This window comes from Canis lupus, chromosome 20 (genome assembly GCF_003254725.2).
Source record: "Canis lupus dingo isolate Sandy chromosome 20, ASM325472v2, whole genome shotgun sequence".
NCBI lineage: Eukaryota > Metazoa > Chordata > Mammalia > Carnivora > Canidae > Canis > Canis lupus.
In genome coordinates, this window is record NC_064262.1 from 8,687,751 (window position 1) to 8,704,641 (window position 16,891).

The 16,891-nt window shown below is 51.4% G+C and overlaps 1 protein-coding gene and 1 long non-coding RNA gene across 11 annotated transcripts; one reads left to right on the forward strand and one right to left on the reverse strand.

Moving 5' to 3' along the window:
• Positions 1-1,239: 1,239 nt before the first annotated feature.
• BRPF1 (bromodomain and PHD finger containing 1) lies at positions 1,240-16,829 on the reverse strand. 10 transcript variants are annotated; one of them, XM_025450546.3, is made up of 14 exons: positions 16,440-16,829; positions 13,884-14,492; positions 9,335-10,294; positions 8,326-8,488; positions 7,782-7,913; positions 7,237-7,365; positions 6,125-6,434; positions 5,473-5,793; positions 4,869-5,153; positions 4,227-4,374; positions 3,516-3,652; positions 3,295-3,413; positions 2,809-2,963; positions 1,240-2,094 (listed from the first exon to the last, which is right to left on the reverse strand). In XM_025450546.3, exons 2-14 carry the CDS (start codon positions 14,480-14,482, stop codon positions 1,911-1,913), a joined length of 3,642 nt encoding a protein of 1,213 aa, XP_025306331.1. In that variant the 5' UTR covers positions 14,483-14,492; positions 16,440-16,829; the 3' UTR covers positions 1,240-1,910. The 10 variants fall into 10 exon arrangements, with proteins under 10 accessions (XP_025306331.1, XP_025306329.1, XP_025306325.1 ...); XM_025450544.3 differs by having other exon boundaries at positions 5,473-5,796; XM_025450540.3 differs by having other exon boundaries at positions 7,219-7,365; positions 16,440-16,819.
• Positions 2,962-6,380, forward strand: LOC118351606 (uncharacterized). The gene is made up of 2 exons (XR_004807295.2): positions 2,962-3,217; positions 4,114-6,380. It is a non-coding gene; the product is annotated as an uncharacterized LOC118351606 (long non-coding RNA).
• Positions 16,830-16,891: the final 62 nt, after the last annotated feature.

Below are 16,891 nucleotides of genomic sequence, written 5' to 3' on the forward strand. Positions count from 1 at the left end.
GCCCTCTTGACGGAGAATCGGAGCCGAACTTGGCTCGAGGCCCCTGAGGCCCCGTGAGTCGTCTCCACAGCATCTGTCACCTGCGGATCCTGTCTTCGCACTGGCCGGCCGGGCCGCTCTCCTCCAGAAGGCCTCATGGAGCCTCGACTCGGCCGTCAGGCCTCCTCACAGACTCCGCTCCTAGGAGGCCGGGCCCCTCGGACTGCCGCCCCGCCGCTCCCTCGGGTCTCGGGCGTTCCCTCACCAGTACTCGATCCTCCCCTCCCTGCCCAGTGGGGCCTGTGGCCCGGAGGCAGCCTCTGCCTCGCCGGGTGTCCAGGGCTGGCTGCCTGGGCCGAGGAAAGATGTGTTACGTAACTTCTTCCCTTGCGGAGGGAGACGGTGAGCGAGGAGCTAGGAGACAGGAGCTGCATCCGGGCCACTTTTCACCTCGTAGCACAGTGGTTTGGGGTTCCTGGGTCTGTAGACTGCAGACTCCAGGACAAGATGTGTGCAGCTGATGTCCGACCCACAGCCCCTGGTAGGGAGCACCACGAGCAGCTCTCCATATCCGACACGCTCCGCTCCCCAGCAGCTGCAAGGCCCGGGGCGGCTACCTCCTGTGGCTCTCCCCTCCAGGCCTGCCTAGCACTTGGAAGGCATTCCTTCAATAACTGAATCGGTAAAGGGGGTGCCAAGGTTGGGAATGAATGACGAGCAATCCTCTACATGCCTGCTGTGGCCCCAGTTAAACAGGGGAAGGTCACAGCTATAGTGACTCTGAAGCACTTGGACTATCCTACTGGCAGAGGACTTGGAGCATCTGAAGTTCACGAAGGGATGGGCGGTAGACTCCTCCTCCAGCAGTTCCACATACTGGTTAAAGAGCCAGCTTTGCAGACAAACAGACATGAATTCAAATCCTACCTCTTCGACTTCCTAGTTGTGGGAATTTAGGCAAGTTACTTCATTTTTCTAAACTTCAGTGTCTTTGTGGAGATGACCACCCTACTATTAGTTCTCCCCAGAGTCATGGCAAGGATTACATGAAATTATGTACCTAAAAGTGCTTAGAACAAGGCCTGCCACTCAATGCCTGGGAAATGAGAGGTGTCATACTGTCTTTGCTGTTGTCTTACAAATGCAGCATGCACAGCAACCCCTTGAGCCCAATTATTTACCATCCCTGGGGAACTGAACCTCCCTTTTTATCCCTTTGCCCTAGCAGAAGGTAAGAACCAAAGAATTCCAAACAGACCATTTATTTTCTAAGAATCAATATATTTTCTTCCTTTGAAATAAATACAAACCAGTTTGAAAGGTGGGGGAATCTATGGGAAAAAGGGAAGTGGGGACAGGCCCCAGTCTTTTTTAGTACCAAATGACTCTGGCGCGACCCGGAAACGCAGTTACAAATGAGAATAATTTAAATTCTCCGCTAATTACAGTATTTACAACAGCAGGGGAGGGGGTCACCTAGTGCCCCTCTTCCGGGCTGGACAGACATCAATCCCACGGCTAGGCTGGGCAGATGCCCGCTCACCTCACCACCTGCAGGGGGCCTCAGGCCACTAGGCAGTTACAGATTCTCCTGGACCGAGCAGAGCAGGCAGATGTGGTGGGATGGCCTGTTTTATGCAGTGTCCTAACCTTGGCCCACCACCCTGCACTACAATGCTGTGAGGTCTCTGGAGCTTTCTAGCCAGTGGCGCCTCCCCTCTCCTTACGCAGAGCCACCATGGGCCCTTGGAGTGTTCTGTACAGTCCAGCTGCACTCAGGGCGGGAGGGACCTCCCCCACCCAGCTTCCCCTGAGACTGGCCCCAAGACCAGGAATGAGTCAGTGCAGAGGCCGGTGCCACTCCAGGACAGTGAGCCAAGGGGGAGGAGAGCGGTGGCAGGGCACTGTAGGTTGGGCTGTGCTGGGCATTATCAGTCACTATCACTGGTCTCACTGCTCTGCTCGCCCTGCACCTTGCTGCGGTGCTGCAGAGCCCTGTGGTAGGCAATCTGCACTGACTTGCGGATGTTGGATTTGCGGCCCTCCAGCATCTTTTCCTTGTCGAGGTCCTGGTTCACACCCAGAGGAACCAGCTTAGTTCTCGGCAGCCACTGCCTGTAGGACGAGGTGAGGATCACATAAGTCATCTCTGGGAAAGCAACAAGCATGAGCCTTCACTCCTTCAAAAACACCTCTTGAGCACCCACTCTGGGCCTGGCTCTGGTGGGCAGCAGGGTTACTGAGACTGAGAGAAACAGTCCCTACCCTCAAGGAACTGCTTATAGTCTAGTGATGAAAAGAGCCCAGTTAAAAGACACACTACAGGATAACCATAGGGTATTTATGAGTGCAAAAAGGAGGAACTGTGACCTAACCTGAAATAGGTACCCTGTCCCATTGGCTCCAGGCAGACTTTACTGACATTAAACATCCTCTGTAGACAACACATAAAAACACTACATTACGTACATGTGACAGAAGAGAGACTCAGAACGTGAATGTTTATGCCTGTTTTATCCCCATTTTGTCACCATGGAGGCAGAGGTGGGAAAACTAAGTCTAGAAGCCACCTAAGTCTGGGTGGGGAGCACACTTGTCACAGTCACTAATGGCCCCTTGGCTTCTAGCTACAGCTGTTTGTCAGCTGCTGCCCACTAAGTCTCTCAGACTCTTTCAACACAACCCTTTTGCTCAAAGATCTAAGTCCCTCCCCCACTGATTTGTTATAGCCCAGTCTGTCTGTTGCTGGAATTTCCTGGCAGCCTGCCCCTATACCCAGGGTTGCATCTGTGGCTATGAGTCATACCAAATGCTCCCTTCCTCCCTTACCAGGTTCGCTTGTTGTCAAAGAAGAGGACGAGGTAGAGATGCTCTCGGGCTTCCTGGGTCATCTGCTCCCCAAGTTTCAGCACCTCCAGTGGGGGCACAGGAATGGGAACCCCATGGTGGAACATACCTTCCCGGGGCATCTTTGGATCAATTATCTGAGGGTGTAATAAGACCTTTGTTTGGTTCAGTCCCCTTCTTCTGCATGGCTTACTTTACCTAAGAACTGAGAGACTATCTCTGAAGTGAGGACACAAAGTTACTAGCCTGCAAAGCTGACCCCTGGCTTAAGATGAACTATTTCAGACCCCAGGGTGCAAAGAGAAGGAAAAGGGAGACAAGGAAAAACTAACCGGGAACCTCTTAAGTGTCTATCTGCCAAAGACCCTTGTTCTCTGCAGCTCAGCAGAGAGTAAGTAATGTTTGCTAACTGTGTCTACGATCCAGTGTTGGGAGACAAGGGGTATGATGATAAAAGAGAAGGCCTACCAGAGCTGGGTATGATGGATATCCTCGGCATTTGGCCCACACCAGGTCCAGAGCATCCAGGGGCGAGTCCTCATCCTCTGACAGCCAGCCAGCTCCCCTTCCCAGACTCTTCCTTACCACTTCACAGGAATGGGAGAGAGGGGGCGGATCAGCAGCCAGGGGGCTGGCAAGGCCTTGACACTGGGCCCCCAGCATCCCTGGCCTTGGATGAGGGTACTTACTGCTGTGGCCCACGCCGCGGCCAGTGCCCACGGAGTAGGCCTCATTCTCAGTGCCTGAGGTATCTTCACTGCTATCTTCCGGGAACGTGCCCCGAGAGAAGGAGGGCTTGCCCCGGCCTTGTTTTGAGGGCGTTGTGCTGTGGACAAGACAGTAAGAACTCAGCTTGGGGGGCGGGGGGGAGAATGAGTAATGGCATGGTAGATGTCCTCTCTTTAAACTCCCAGGCTCTGAGAATTTTGGAAAATTGAGACCACTTGAAAAATTTCAAACCCAGATGTCCTCAGGGGGTTGGCAGCAATGTGATGGACACAGGCTGGATTTAGCAGTGGGGTGATGAGTGCACCCCCTGTCTAAAGGCAGCACTGGCTAGATTTGCCAGATCTGATTTTTAAAGAGAATACAGGCACTAGGAATTTTATGTGGCAGTAGTAGATTAATTTTTTAAAAAACATCATGCTGGCCAAATAAAATATGTCTGCAGGCCAAATCCAGGCCCGAAGGTATCAGTTTACACTCTGTTCTATGTCAGCTTAACTCAGGATGGTTCCCCCCTATTCTGTTATGGTGACATTCTTATTAATGCCATTTATTTTGCAGAGAACCTTGGGTCTGAACCATCTTAATCTAGGCTGGGGTGGTTGTCACCCCACTTGCATAGGGAAACCTGGAAGGGCATCCTGGAGACAGGCCTTGCTTTGGAGGGCTGGTACCTGGTTCGGTCTGAGGCAGCGCTGCTGCTGCTACTGCTGCTGGACTCAGAGTCGGAGCTGCTCCGGGGAAGGCTGCAGTCATTACGATATACCAAGAAACTCTTCTTCACTGGCTGATTTCCGCCGCTGAAGCCATTGGCTGGTAAGTCTTGGTTGGTGGGAGGGGGGAGGAGGGAAGGAATCGGTCAGGAAGATGTAGATCAGAGATGGCATAGGGGTAGGGTAGAGGGACTAGGAGCTTAGCTTTCCCTTCTGTGCTGGAAAATTCCTCCAACTTTGGCCAGCAGAGCCAGTTCTGGGCAGTGTCCGCCACAGTTGGCCATAGTCCTGCCCCACCCCTCGCACTTCCCTTGGCAGTTACTGGTCTTAAGACACAAATGGCTTAAAAGGCAGGAAATCCCCAAGGAGAGTGAGAAGAGAAAAGGTAAAGTGATACAATGGAGGGGATCCTGGATAGAAATCTAGCTTGGTCAGTGTTTCTGGACTTCAGTTTCCCCATCTGTAAAATCTGAATTAAAGGATCCCTAAAGGCCCTTCTAGCTCTGATATATTACGGGCAAATGAAGGAATAAGTGGGAATTATGTCGGGAATGATGGCAGCTTAGCTCACTCTCTTGGGGGCTGGGTGATGGTGAGGCTCACCCATTGGGGGGTCTTCTGTGGATTTATCACTGTCGCTGTCTGAGCTCGAACTGGGCCGGGGGCTCCTACCCCGCTTGCGCTGACGTAGGGAGCCCATGATGGGGAGCTGGGGGGGCCCCACAGGACTGCCTCCGTGGCTGGGGGTCATCTGGCTCTCCCGGTTTTTGGGGGGCCGGCCCGGCCTCTTGGGCGGTCCAGCCGTCTTCGGGTTCTTTTTGGAGAACAGAACTGAGGTTCTCCTGCCCACCTCATGTGCGGGGGTTGAGGACATGTTGGGACCCAAGCCTGGAGCAGAGAAAGAGAGAAGGAGAGTTGGTGAGGGGCCTGATGTGGTAAGGGTAGATGCCCCGGGTATACCCTGGGTCTATAGGACCATTACTCCAGCTAGAGTTGGGAGATGATTTGGGGGATATGGAATTGGGAACATTGTCCCTTACATAAATAGCCAGAGAGGCAGCTGAGAGGCCCCTGAATGGGGATTGAGGGAGAAAGTACAGCTAGCTGTGTAGGAGAAACCTCTGCCTGGGGGATGGCAGGGGCTGAGTGTGTGCTACAGAGTCAAGTCTGGCTTGCTTTGGGGTCCACCTTGCTAGGGGGTTCAGACCTTTGCTTGTCTCTTGGCTGCTGCTCTCCTCGGCGGCACTGTCTGTCTGCCCATCCTTGTCACAGGCTGCCGGGTGAGGAGTCAGGCTGCTCCGGCTGGTGGGGCCGTGCCGGTCAGGCCCATCCCTTCCAGTTTCCCGCTGGTGGGCAAGCTTTCGCCGCAGTGCAGTCATCTCTTTCTTGATCATCTTTGCACGTCGTGAACGGCCCACACTCTGCTTGCTGGCATTCACCTCATCTAGCCGCTCCAGCAGCAACTTCAGCTGCTCTTCCACCGGCAGGTGCTTCTGGTTCTCCAGTAGGACCAGCCGCTCTTCCTCTGCTGCTAGGAGTGGACATGGAAGGTGGGGAAAGGTCAGATTCAGGGCAGTACTCTGGGCTCCCTGAACCTGGGCATGCAGCAAGAAACCCACTCTCTTCCCTTTGGCTTCTCACCAGGAACAGCTGTAAAACAGCAGCATCAAGATGTGGAATGGTGGGCACTGTTATCCATTCACCCAGTCTGGCTTTTTGGGGAGCATTCCTGGGGAGAGCTTGCCACTGCTCAGCCTAGCTACTTCCTGCCTATACTGCCTATTCCCAGTAGGGGACTTTTGGAAAGCTGTTCATCCCTGGCACTGGCCTCTATGTGTGTAGCATGACTTATCACCCACCATCTTCAGTGTGTTGTGGGGCTTCGTCTCCAGCCAGGCTATGGGGGATATGCATGCCCGTCTCAAAGTCAATGCCCATTTTTTCTGCCTGGCGCCGGGCCTGGCGAAGCACAGCACCACCCTGTTCACGGAGTCGCACTGCTGCCCGGTAGAAGATGGTATCCTTGGCGTTATACTTGAGGCAGTTGCTGACGATAAGGTTGAAGTCCTCCTCAAAATCATCAAAGTTCAGGTAGCGGTAAGCCTCCAAGTTCTGCTTCATGGTGAAAAAGTCCATGGGCTTTTTGATGTGGTCTAGGTAGTCAGGTACCTGGGAGAGTAGGGTAGGTGTGGCTAAGTGGAAGTATGCTCCTCATTCCCCCTGAACCCTTGCTCCTAACACCCCCACCCTCTGAAATGCATCCAGCAACCTCCTCCCACCACAGTTAAGAGGCAGGCATTTAGCACAAGGGAAAGGAAAGCTGGATTCTAGTCTTGACTTTACCAGTCACAAGCTGTGTGACCATGGCAAGTCTCTTAACCTCTCTGGGCCTTCTTTCCTCGCCTGGAAAACGGTGATAAAATTACAGTCAAATCTACCTCCTATTAACCATATGAAGCTTCAGTAAGAACATGGCTATGGTAATCTTCTGGAATAACACCATCTTGCATTCCTATAGCTCTTTTTACTTATTATTAAGACTTATAAGGAGGCTACAGCTTCAGGCCTCTTGTTTTATACCTTTTAGAGAGAAGAGTCTGCCAGTCAGGACCTAGGGCTTCAGAGCTGGTTCTTTAGGTGCTGAGCCTTCTAAAGTCTCCATTCTAGGGTTCAGCACCCCGAAAGTGTCTTCCTGCCCTGGGATTATTCATTTGGCAGACTCAGTCCCTGCCTCTGGGGAAGGAGTGCAGATTGCCTCCCATTCTGGGCCCTTGGGGTATGACAGGGACAAGACAGAGTCCAGGTGATGCATGTGGCTCCATTTTATCCTGGAGCCCCAGAGCCACCAGCCCCTCTCTTCATGGTCTCCTCTAGTCCCTGGCCCAGACCTGCAGCAGGGGTCCAACTGGGAGAGGAACAGAAAGAAGGTGGAGTGAGGGGAAGGGATTCTTACTTCGTCCAATTCGGTTACCTCAGACAGAGGGACCGGCTCGCTGAAGATATTGCCTGTGTCCTTTTCTTGGAGCTGCTCCAAGGTTTTGCGAAGGAGGATGAGGAAAGGGGTCAGCTGCATCTCCATGGCGATCTGCTGAACCTTGATCTGACACATATAAAGGCCCGATCAGCCAGGCCCAGGCCAGTCCCTTGGCAGAGGTCTGAGGGGATGGTAGCAGCTGGTTTGGGATATTGCCATCCTTCTCCCCTGCCCACAGCTGGGTGTACTCACTCAGGTCTCATTTATAAAAAGGCCCAACATGATGAAACTTTCCCTGACTACTCTGGCTGGCCTTTCCCTTCCTTGAATTCCCAGTGCCAGCTACTTCTATGACATAATTTAGGGTCCCTTTCATCCTCTCCTGTGATGTTCTGCTTGCAATGAGCTTGAGAACACACTGGGCACCAGGAAATCTGACTTCAGCATCAACCCTGCTGCTTCCTGGCCAGGTGACACATGCTTTTCCTTGTCCCAGGACTGTTTTCTCTTCTGTAAGAAAGAGTTGGCCCAGGAGCACTCACCGTCTCCCTTTTGAGTTTCTCCCGCTTGCGGATGAGCTCCACCAGCAGCCGAGCCCGTTCTAGGTCATGCCGGAGCCGCTGCCAGGACTTGAGCTGTTCTTTGAGGGCCCAGTTCTTATCCTCAGAGTCTCTCTGTAGAGGCAAAAAGGGGATCAGGAGATGATGAGGGACCCAGAAGAAAGGCCAGAGGGGAGGAAAGCCCAGTAAGCTTGGATCAAGGGCAGGTAAACCTTAAGGAAAGGGCACAGTAATTTACTGGCAGGCTTGCTAGCTAAAGTGGAAGGTTCCTCAAACTATGTGCCCACTAGGCCTAAGACAGAATTGATGCTTGGTATATGCTTGTTGAGTGAATAGATGCATGAAACACAGAAACAGTGCCCTTCTAGGGAGCCGATAATCTGTAAGGATTTCACCTGAGCCTTGTTTGAGGGCTAGCTTAAAGAAATAGCCTAAGCCCTTGGACACTAAATGCTATCGTCACAAATCTTAGTTCTTGTGTCCCTGGCCTTGGTTCCCAGAGCCCACAGAGAATCTGACACGGTACCCCGACTTGGTCACAACTCCTCTGAGACTGCAGGTGTGTCTGCAGGCGACGTAGCAGCGGTACTCCATTTCGGGACTGCCGTTTCAGCGTCCAGTAGCTGTGGAGCCTCTGCATGAACTGGCTCTTCCTTTGGATGGTCAGGCGGTTGGTGATTTTACTGAGCCTGGGAAGCAGGGAATAAAGAGGGAAACCCCTTGGGCCGTGATTTTCTTAAGGAGAACAGGGTCTCTGGCTGGCAAGAATTCCTGAATAGGTCTGAATTGGGAGTAAGTCTATTGTCAAAAAGGCCTGACACTTGGCTTAATGCAAAGAGCAAATGGTAACCAGACAGGAAGCCAAGCTCCCAGCATGAAGCCAGATCCTTAACCATGTTCATGAAGTTGGATGGGAGAAGGGTGCCAGGGAGCTTGGCCCCTGAAGACTGCTCTTGTCATGGCAGCCCAGAGTACTATTTAACCCTGGGATACCCTGCTCAAATGGAGTCTTGGTAGGTTTTAGGATAAAGTACAATTGTATAGCAGTAAACTATAGAAAATCAACTAGATAGCATAAGAGAGAGCTAAAAATAACTGATGATGGTAGCCCTCATCCGGATTCATTTGTGACAGTGACTTCACAACTCCTTGAGCATTTCCTTCCCCCTTTTTTGTTCCATTTCTCCCTTCAGGGTCAGACCATTTCTGCCACTGTGGCTGGTAGCTACTCCATCCTCTTTATAACTTAAACCAGACCATCAAAATGAAGGGCAGCTGAAAACACTTAGGTCTGCTACATAAGAGCTAAAGTTCTGACTCCTAATGTAAAAGTCGGGTGATCTGCTAGAACTAACTTCTTTTGGAATCTGGGGTGTGTGTGTGTGTGTGTGTGTGTGTGTGTGTGTGTGTGTTTGTTTGTTTTAACTTCTTTGAAGCTCCTGGTAAGAGAACCCAACCCTGTCATTACACTCAGGACTATTAGTCTTGAGGAGGGCTTCTTCCCTTAGCAGACTAACTGTCTGCTGCCCACATACCTGTGTGGTGGGATGCAAGGCACTGACACTACAGGTGCTGCTGCCCGCTTCTCTGCCAGGATCTTCCGTGCCTTCTTCATCTTGATCCGGGACTTGGCCTTGGCCTTCTTGACCTTCTCTGAGCTCCAACTCTTACCCTCATCCTCCTCCTCGTCCTCATCCTCCTCACCTTCACTGTGGGACAAGGCAGGCAAGCGGCGTGCTGAACCTGGGGGCGTGTGGATGTCACAGTACGCTGTCTTGCGGACACTGAAAGAGGTGCCATTGGCACCCGTCTCCCGCACAGGCTCCATCTTCATGTAAAGGCCAGCCTGCTGGGCACATGTCACATGGAAGGCTGTGTAGCAGTTGGCCTTATGGCACTGGATGCAGGCCCCTGAGCCCCGCTGTTTGCAAATATAGCAGGTCAGCTTCCAGCGGGCTGGTGGGATGTGTTCAATGCTGTCGATAGGCTCCAGGAAGACTGTGTTGGCGAAGCAGACTTCAGGGATCCACAGGGCACACACCACATGGGCCCAGCGCCCGTCATCTGTCTGCTTGAAGGCACCACCCTTGTTGGGGCACAGGGCACAGTCCACAGCACGGGAGGGTGACTGTAGGCAGCGGCGGCACAACCACTGGCCCTCAGGGATGTAGGGGACACCGTAGCACTCTTGGTGCACAGCCAGGTTGCACATGTCACAGAATAGGATGACGTTGCTGTTCTGGCACTCACCATCATTGCAGATACAACACACGGCATCCTCGTCCACTAGTGCATTGGGGTCACCTTTATTGTGGCTTTCAAAGTAGGACTCCTTCTCCAGCCGGTCCATTAAGTACTCAAAGATCTCCTGTGGGATGGGACTCACACCCTCCGTCTTCCGCCGCTCGTTCATGATATCCAACCAGATGTAGTCCTCCTCATCCATGTCATACTCTACTTCCTCGTCCAGCTCTTCTGCCGACTTCTCAATGTACCTGCAGTGCACATAGGCAGCTCATTGTCATGTGGTTGAGATTTCCTTCCCTCAAAAACAATGGGCTACAATTGCTGGACACTTATTCAGGCCTGTACCTTTACTTATGCTGTCCTGTTCCATCCTCACCTTAACTCCAGGTATTATAATTATTGCAGAAAAAGAAACCTAAGGTTTAGGGAATTAATTCACCTGTCCTAGCTACCTTGTAAGTGGTAGAGGTGGGGTGTGAACCCAGGCCTCCTGACTCTAAAGCTTCTACTAGCTACTACACCACCTCCTCTGAGGTACAGAGGTTCAATCAAACTCTTGAAGGGAGGAGGGTGGGGCAGCTAGGACCCTACTGGGTTGGTCTGAATGATGGTGCAAAAAGTCAGAATGAAGTTCCTCAAGTGTCACCTGCAAATTTATGTAAGTTTTAGCACCAGCTGGCAGTGTCCTGAATTGAGCTACCATGAGTCTTCTGTTGGCTGGTGCAGCTAAGGACTCCTTCAAACTCTAGGTATTGTGTCTGTTCCCTGGATAGCCTTGGAAGACAAAAGAATAGGTAAGATTTACTGAGCCAAGCATTGTACTATTATCACATTTATTTTCACCACAACCATAGCATTAATGTTCTTATTGTCCTTATTTTGTGGGTGAGGAAAATGAAGCTTTAAGAAGTTAATTAACTGCCTAACACACATAGATTATACAACCAGAAGTGGCAGAGCGATAATTCAAACTCTACTCTACAGCACTCATTGGACCAGCAGAACTGGAGCTGAGGGCTGCTCCAGGTGCCTGGCATACAGAGCAGCCTCCTCATGCCCCTGCTATGCTCTAGGTGGCCTGGACTCTGGTATTATAAAGCTACAGGGAGCTACAATAGAATGGGGCTTTGGTTTCTGACAAACATGGATTTAATCCTGGCTCTGCCACTTTGTGATCTTTAAGTCATCATTGGTCTTTCTTGAACCTGTTTTCTTGATGATAGGATGAACATGCTACCAAAAACACCTCTCAGGATTAAATGGAATTTAAAAAATGAATGGGCTAAATAAAGTGGTACAACATAGCAGGACCAAAATAAATGGTTTCTGTTCCTTCCCTTTCCACAAGGGAAATGGGGTTCTGGGTGCTAGAGGAGGCCAGGTGAGCATAGGCTCTGGAACCATGCTCTGTATGACAGCAGGAAAATAAGGTGACCTCCCTGGGCCTCTGTTTCCTCATCTGTAAAATGGTGATGCTAACCTGAACCTATTTCACACAGCAGTTATGAGCATTAAATGAGTTAATACAGGTAAAGAACTTAGAACAGTACCTGGTCTGATGCAAGTACTCAATAAACATTAGCTTTATTATTAGCTTTTGCAGCCCTGACCTATCTTGCCTTGAATTATAACTATTTATGTGTCTAACTCCTCCACTATAGGCTAGAGGCAAGGACCATATCTGATTCACTACACAGAAATAGGCATAGTGTTGTTCATTTTAAAGGCATTTTGGGGGTGGAATGGAGGAGAAAAACTAAAATACTGCTGTCTATAGGAAGCAGTTTTTTCCTTAGCCTGTTACTTCTTCCCTAAAGTGGCTATAATTTCCTCATCCCTGAAAAAGGGTGTGGCTCAGAGCTTGCATGAACCATCCAGCCACTTCCAGGCCTTGGCACCTGTTCTCAACCTTTTCTCTGCCATGACACATGTGACATTACATGATGCTACATAACACACTCCCACAGTGTACCCAGATTACAGGCTGTGGCACAGATAGATAATGTAGGCTGCATGTCATGTACAATTCCTGGCACACCAGCCTACGCTCCACCCTCCTTCCCCCCAAGAAAGCATAGCAGATGCAAGCAAGAAAAATTGGTGGTGTTAGATGACCTCAAATCTTCTCAAATTTATATATAAAAAATAACATTTACAAAATTTGGACAGTTCTGTCAACAGTAGTAATAAATGACATGCAACATACCTCCCAGCTGATTGCAATGTACCTAGCTGAGAACTGCTCTCCTGGAGAACAGATTTGAACCCCAGGAGGAAAGGGTGAATGTGAGCAGAGGGAAGCGAGGGGGTGGAATGAACTGGTTTGGATTGCCTATCAGAGCAGAGAGTTCTGAAGAGCCATTAGGAGGGAGGGCAGGCCCAGATGGTCTGTGTGTTGAGGGGTGGGCCCAGCAGTAAGTGCTAACATAAGAGAAGCAGTGGAAAGCCAGAAGGAGGTAGAGCTGGGCTGGACAGACTAAGAAAAGGAGACTGGCTAACATGTGAACAGGGGAGAGACCAAAGTGTCTTACTAGGCCCAATCAATTGAGTTCCAACAGACTTGATTTTATTGTTTTATATATATATATTTTTTTTCTTTTTAAGATTCATGAGACACGGAGAGAGAGGGAGAGAGAGGGAGAGAGAGAGAGAGAGAGACAGAGACAGAGACACAGGGAGAAGCAGGCTCCATGCAGGGAGCCCGACACGGGAGTGGATCCCCGGTCTCCAGGATCATGCCCTGAGCCGAAGGCGGTGCTAAACCACTGAGCCACCCGGGCTGCCCTATATTTGTTTTTATCCCCTGCCCCAGACTTGATTTAAAGAACTGAGACTGAATATACCATCACATGCTTGCATTTTTGGTAAAAACTACTTTTCATATAAAAACCTGTACATGTCCTCTTCAGAGATCAGGCCTTCTGATTAGCTGACACCAAACACTGCCCCTTAACTTACCCGAATGCCCTCTTTGCCTTGAATGCCAAGACTCAGAGAGAAGTTTTACACTTTGTTTTTGATCCATCCTTCAGCTAAAGTTTCTCTAAGTAGTTTCTCCACCACACTGTCCCTACCCCTTCATTTTTTACCTTGTGTTAAAGGAATTTAGCTTTATGCCTGTGACTTTTTAGGAGTCACCATGACTAATTTTGGAAGGAAGTGGGATACCAGGAAACAAATAAGTAAAAGGGCCAATGGAGGAGTACAAAACATAGGTGATGAAAATAATGCTTATACATGCTAAAGGATGGGTGACAATAACAGAATAATAGGAGAATTACCTTTGTAGACTTACAAATTGCCTTCAGGACCTTAAGAAATCAGTGTGCCTAGTCTTCTACCTCTAGGTGGGGAGGAGCGTTATACCTGCACTGCAGATGGTGTCACTAGAACACCAGAGTCCTCTCTCAAGGTTACATAGTGATGGAATAGAAAGCATCAGAGATCAGATGCAGGATTTTTTGCTACAGTAGAAACTGTATAGCTTTGGAGTCAGAGAACCTGGATTTGAATCCCAGTTCAAATCTACTAGCATGTGACTTTCAAAGTCTGGTTCTTTCTGGACTGTGGGTTCCTCATCTGCGAAATGAGAACAGTACCTACCTGATAGAATTGTGAGAATAAAATAAGGAAGTGGCTATAAGGTACCCACCCAGTGCAGGGCCTGGCATGTGGCAGTATATAGTAAGTGCCACCAACATTAGCTGGGGCACTGCTCCTCTCACTGCCTTGGCAGGACCAGTATGCTTCTGCTACCCTTTATCTGCCTGTTACTTCTCCTGCATCTGAGCCCTGCCTGACCAGTTTCCCAGAGTTGTGAGGTGGAGCTGGCCTTACCGGTAATAGGAAGTTGGCCGGGGTGGGGCATCAGGGGTGTCTTGCTCCAACTCCCGATATACCACCTCTGGCAGCTTGGGAGTGGTGCTCACAGAAGCATTGTGGTGGTGATGATGGTTGGAGTCCTTGCGCTTCTCCTTGTTCTTATGCTTGCCTGACTTGGGAGTAGCAGCTGGTGTCTCAGTGTTCTCCTTGTTGCTGCCATTCTCAGGAGCCTCCTCAGGGGCCTCCTCATCTTCTGACACCACATCCAGGTTGTCAAAAATGCTGATGCGGTGGACACGGCCATGCAGGTCCACTTCCACCATGCGCTGGGCCTGTGCGTAGCTCATCACCTCACGGCCCGGTGACTGGGATACCTCTGAGGGGCTGGGAGACTGCTTGTTGGCTGGGCGTGATTGGCGCCCCTTCTTCTTGTGTTTGCGGAGTGGCGTCTGCTGCGGGGGCGGTGGGTTGTCGTGGTCATAGTGATATAGGTGGTACTCGATACCACTGTAACTCTTGTAGACCTTGCGGCAGGTCTCCACAGGGCACTCATACGGTGGCTTAGTTGCCCGCAAGTTGTGGCAGAAAGTCTTCACATCAAAGTCCACCCCCATGCTGTCACATCTAGAATGTACAGATCAGTTAGCATAGGCCTAGGGATGAGTTCCTGGCCATCCATTCTACTCTCTCTAGCCCTCCTTCTCCCCAAAAGGAGAGCTCACTTTCTGGCCAGACCACCTCTACAGTGACTCCAAATGCCACTGCCTCCACACCATGGCTATACTTTGGGCCTCATCACCTCCTGCCTGGTCATCCTACCCTATATATCTCAACTCTTCTAACCTAATCTCACATCATGTGGCCAGAGTCATCTTTCTACCAAGTAGCAACAATCATGTCAATCTTTTGATTAAAAGCTTCCTGATGCTCTCCACTTATTTCAGGATAATATCCAAATACCCTATGATGAAATTCAAGGTACTCCTTTCATTGTCTGGCCCTAGTCCTCTTGTCCAGACTCTTTTCATTAGTTACAGCTGTGCTTCTGTCTACTCAGGCAACTTGCCATACTCTGAATATTATAACCTTTCATTCTTGCAAGATGATCTCTATTTGAAATGGTTTCCATCCTAATTGGTGAGCTCCTACTTGTTCTTCAAAACCCAACTGTCACTTCTTGTTATGATTTGTCTTTCCCATGGGGAGCTGTATTTCTACAGGATTCCATTCTCATCATTCTATTATGGTGGCATGGCACTTACCACATTGGAAATTCATTGTCTCCTCCCACTAGACTGGGTACTGTGCAGTGGAGACATCAGAGCCTACCCACCTCTATATATCCCCAGGATCTGGCATGTAGTGGACAGTTTTTGGCAAATGAGTGAAGAACTTGTTGAATGAATAACTAAATGAGGGTATCACCAGATTTGGAGCTGACAGATGGATGAAGACTAGTGTTAACCCATATAGAAGCTGAATGGGTAGCCAATGATTTAATTCTGGACACCAACAGAAATCATTGCATTATAGAAAAAAAGCAGTTCATTTCTGAGGTCTTTGGGGGAAGCCTATGTCCTAACCCTGGCTCTGGGAGTGGTACCAGACCCTGGCCCTGGGAGTCTAGGCCCTAGACACCAGGTATTAAGGGTACAAACAGGATCATGACAATCTAGGCACATTCAGCTCCACGACGGTCCTCAGGGCCTTCCCTTCCTCCTCTTCTCCAGTGTTCCTGGGTGAGTAGTGACAGCAGATGGCACCAGCCCCCAGGAAGCCCAGCTTGGTCAGATACTGCCCCAATTTCTCTAGGCCTAGTTGAGTTCAGCAGTTCAGCCAGGGTGTTGGCACCATTCCAGGTAAAGCCACCGTGAGCTCCCAGACAAACAGTGACCCCTCTTGGCCTGTTCTCCTGCAACTTAGCTAAGCCAAGTGGGCTGCTCCAGCCTCTGTCAAAGCCCCCGACTTCTATATTGTAAAACTCCTCCTTCAACTTTTACTTCCTACCTGCAGCTGTGTCTTTAAACACAAACCAATCAGAGGAACACGCAAGCTCCTCTCTTTCAATGATGGGTCCCTGGTGTGCTCTGCGGCTCTGTCGCCCTGGCTCCCAAAGTAGCACAGAGCCCCCGGCAGATGTCCCGCTGGGACTGGGCGGCAGAGGCACAAGGGGTGGAAACCAGAACTCAAACTGGAAGACCGTAAGGAAGGCTCAGAGCCCACGGGGGTAAGGCAGCGGAGCTCAGGGGGCTGCAGGAAGTAGGGGGCGGGGGCCGGAGCGATCAGGCCGGGCCCAGGCGGTGCCCGCAGCCCTCTCCCGGATGCGGCGACGTTTCCCTTCTGTCGAAGCGTAACATGTTAAACAAGGCTCCCCTCCTGCCATTGGCCCAGGCAGCCCTGGAGGATACTCTGTTGCCCTGGGACGCGGGCTGGGAGCTAATGCACTGTCAGTTCTCGCGGCTGGAGTGGCCCAAGGGGCACCCGGGTCGGGCTGCTCAGTGCACACCCCACGAAAGTAGCCTAGCCCTTCCCCGCTGGCCACTCCCGCCCTGGTCCCAGGCCCGCACTCACCGGCCACCTCGGGTCCGGGCTCATCGCCGGGGGCGCCCGCCGGGGCTCCGACCCCACTTGGGGAGGCCGGCGGGGAAAGACGGGCCGGGGAGAGAAAGCCCCAACTCCGGAGACCGCAGACCTCGCCACCCCGGCTCCCTGCCGCCCCACGCTCTGCCCCCGGCTCCCCGGGATTCCCGCGCTGACCCCTGCCGCTCCCGGTCCCGCCGGCGCCCTGGTGTCTCAACTCCGTCGGCCGCCGCCCGTTTCGAAAGCCGCTAGGTGGTCTGGCCTCGGGACCCGACACTGCCGGAACAATGGAGGCTCCCGGAGGCAGCGCGGGGACGGCGGCGGCGGAGACCGTGGCGGCAAAGGCAGTGGCAGCGGCGGCGGCAGCAGCGGCGGCGACGGCGTCTGCGCAGGGTAAACTCGGCGCCTCGGCGCTGTCGAGCTGCACTTTCGCCACAGATCCC

Bases quoted from the DNA above. Each gene is read 5' to 3' on its own strand.
- BRPF1 (XM_025450499.3), bottom strand. From the start codon at position 14,482: ATGGGGGTGGACTTTGATGTGAAGACTTTCTGCCACAACTTGCGGGCA. The intron at 10,295-13,883 runs GTAAGGCCAGCT...TGTGCACTGCAG, and splicing joins CGGCCAACTTCCTATTACCG to GTACATTGAGAAGTCGGCAG. The intron at 5,154-5,472 runs GTCTGAACCCCC...TCTCTGCTCCAG, and splicing joins CAGCCAAGAGACAAGCAAAG to GCTTGGGTCCCAACATGTCC.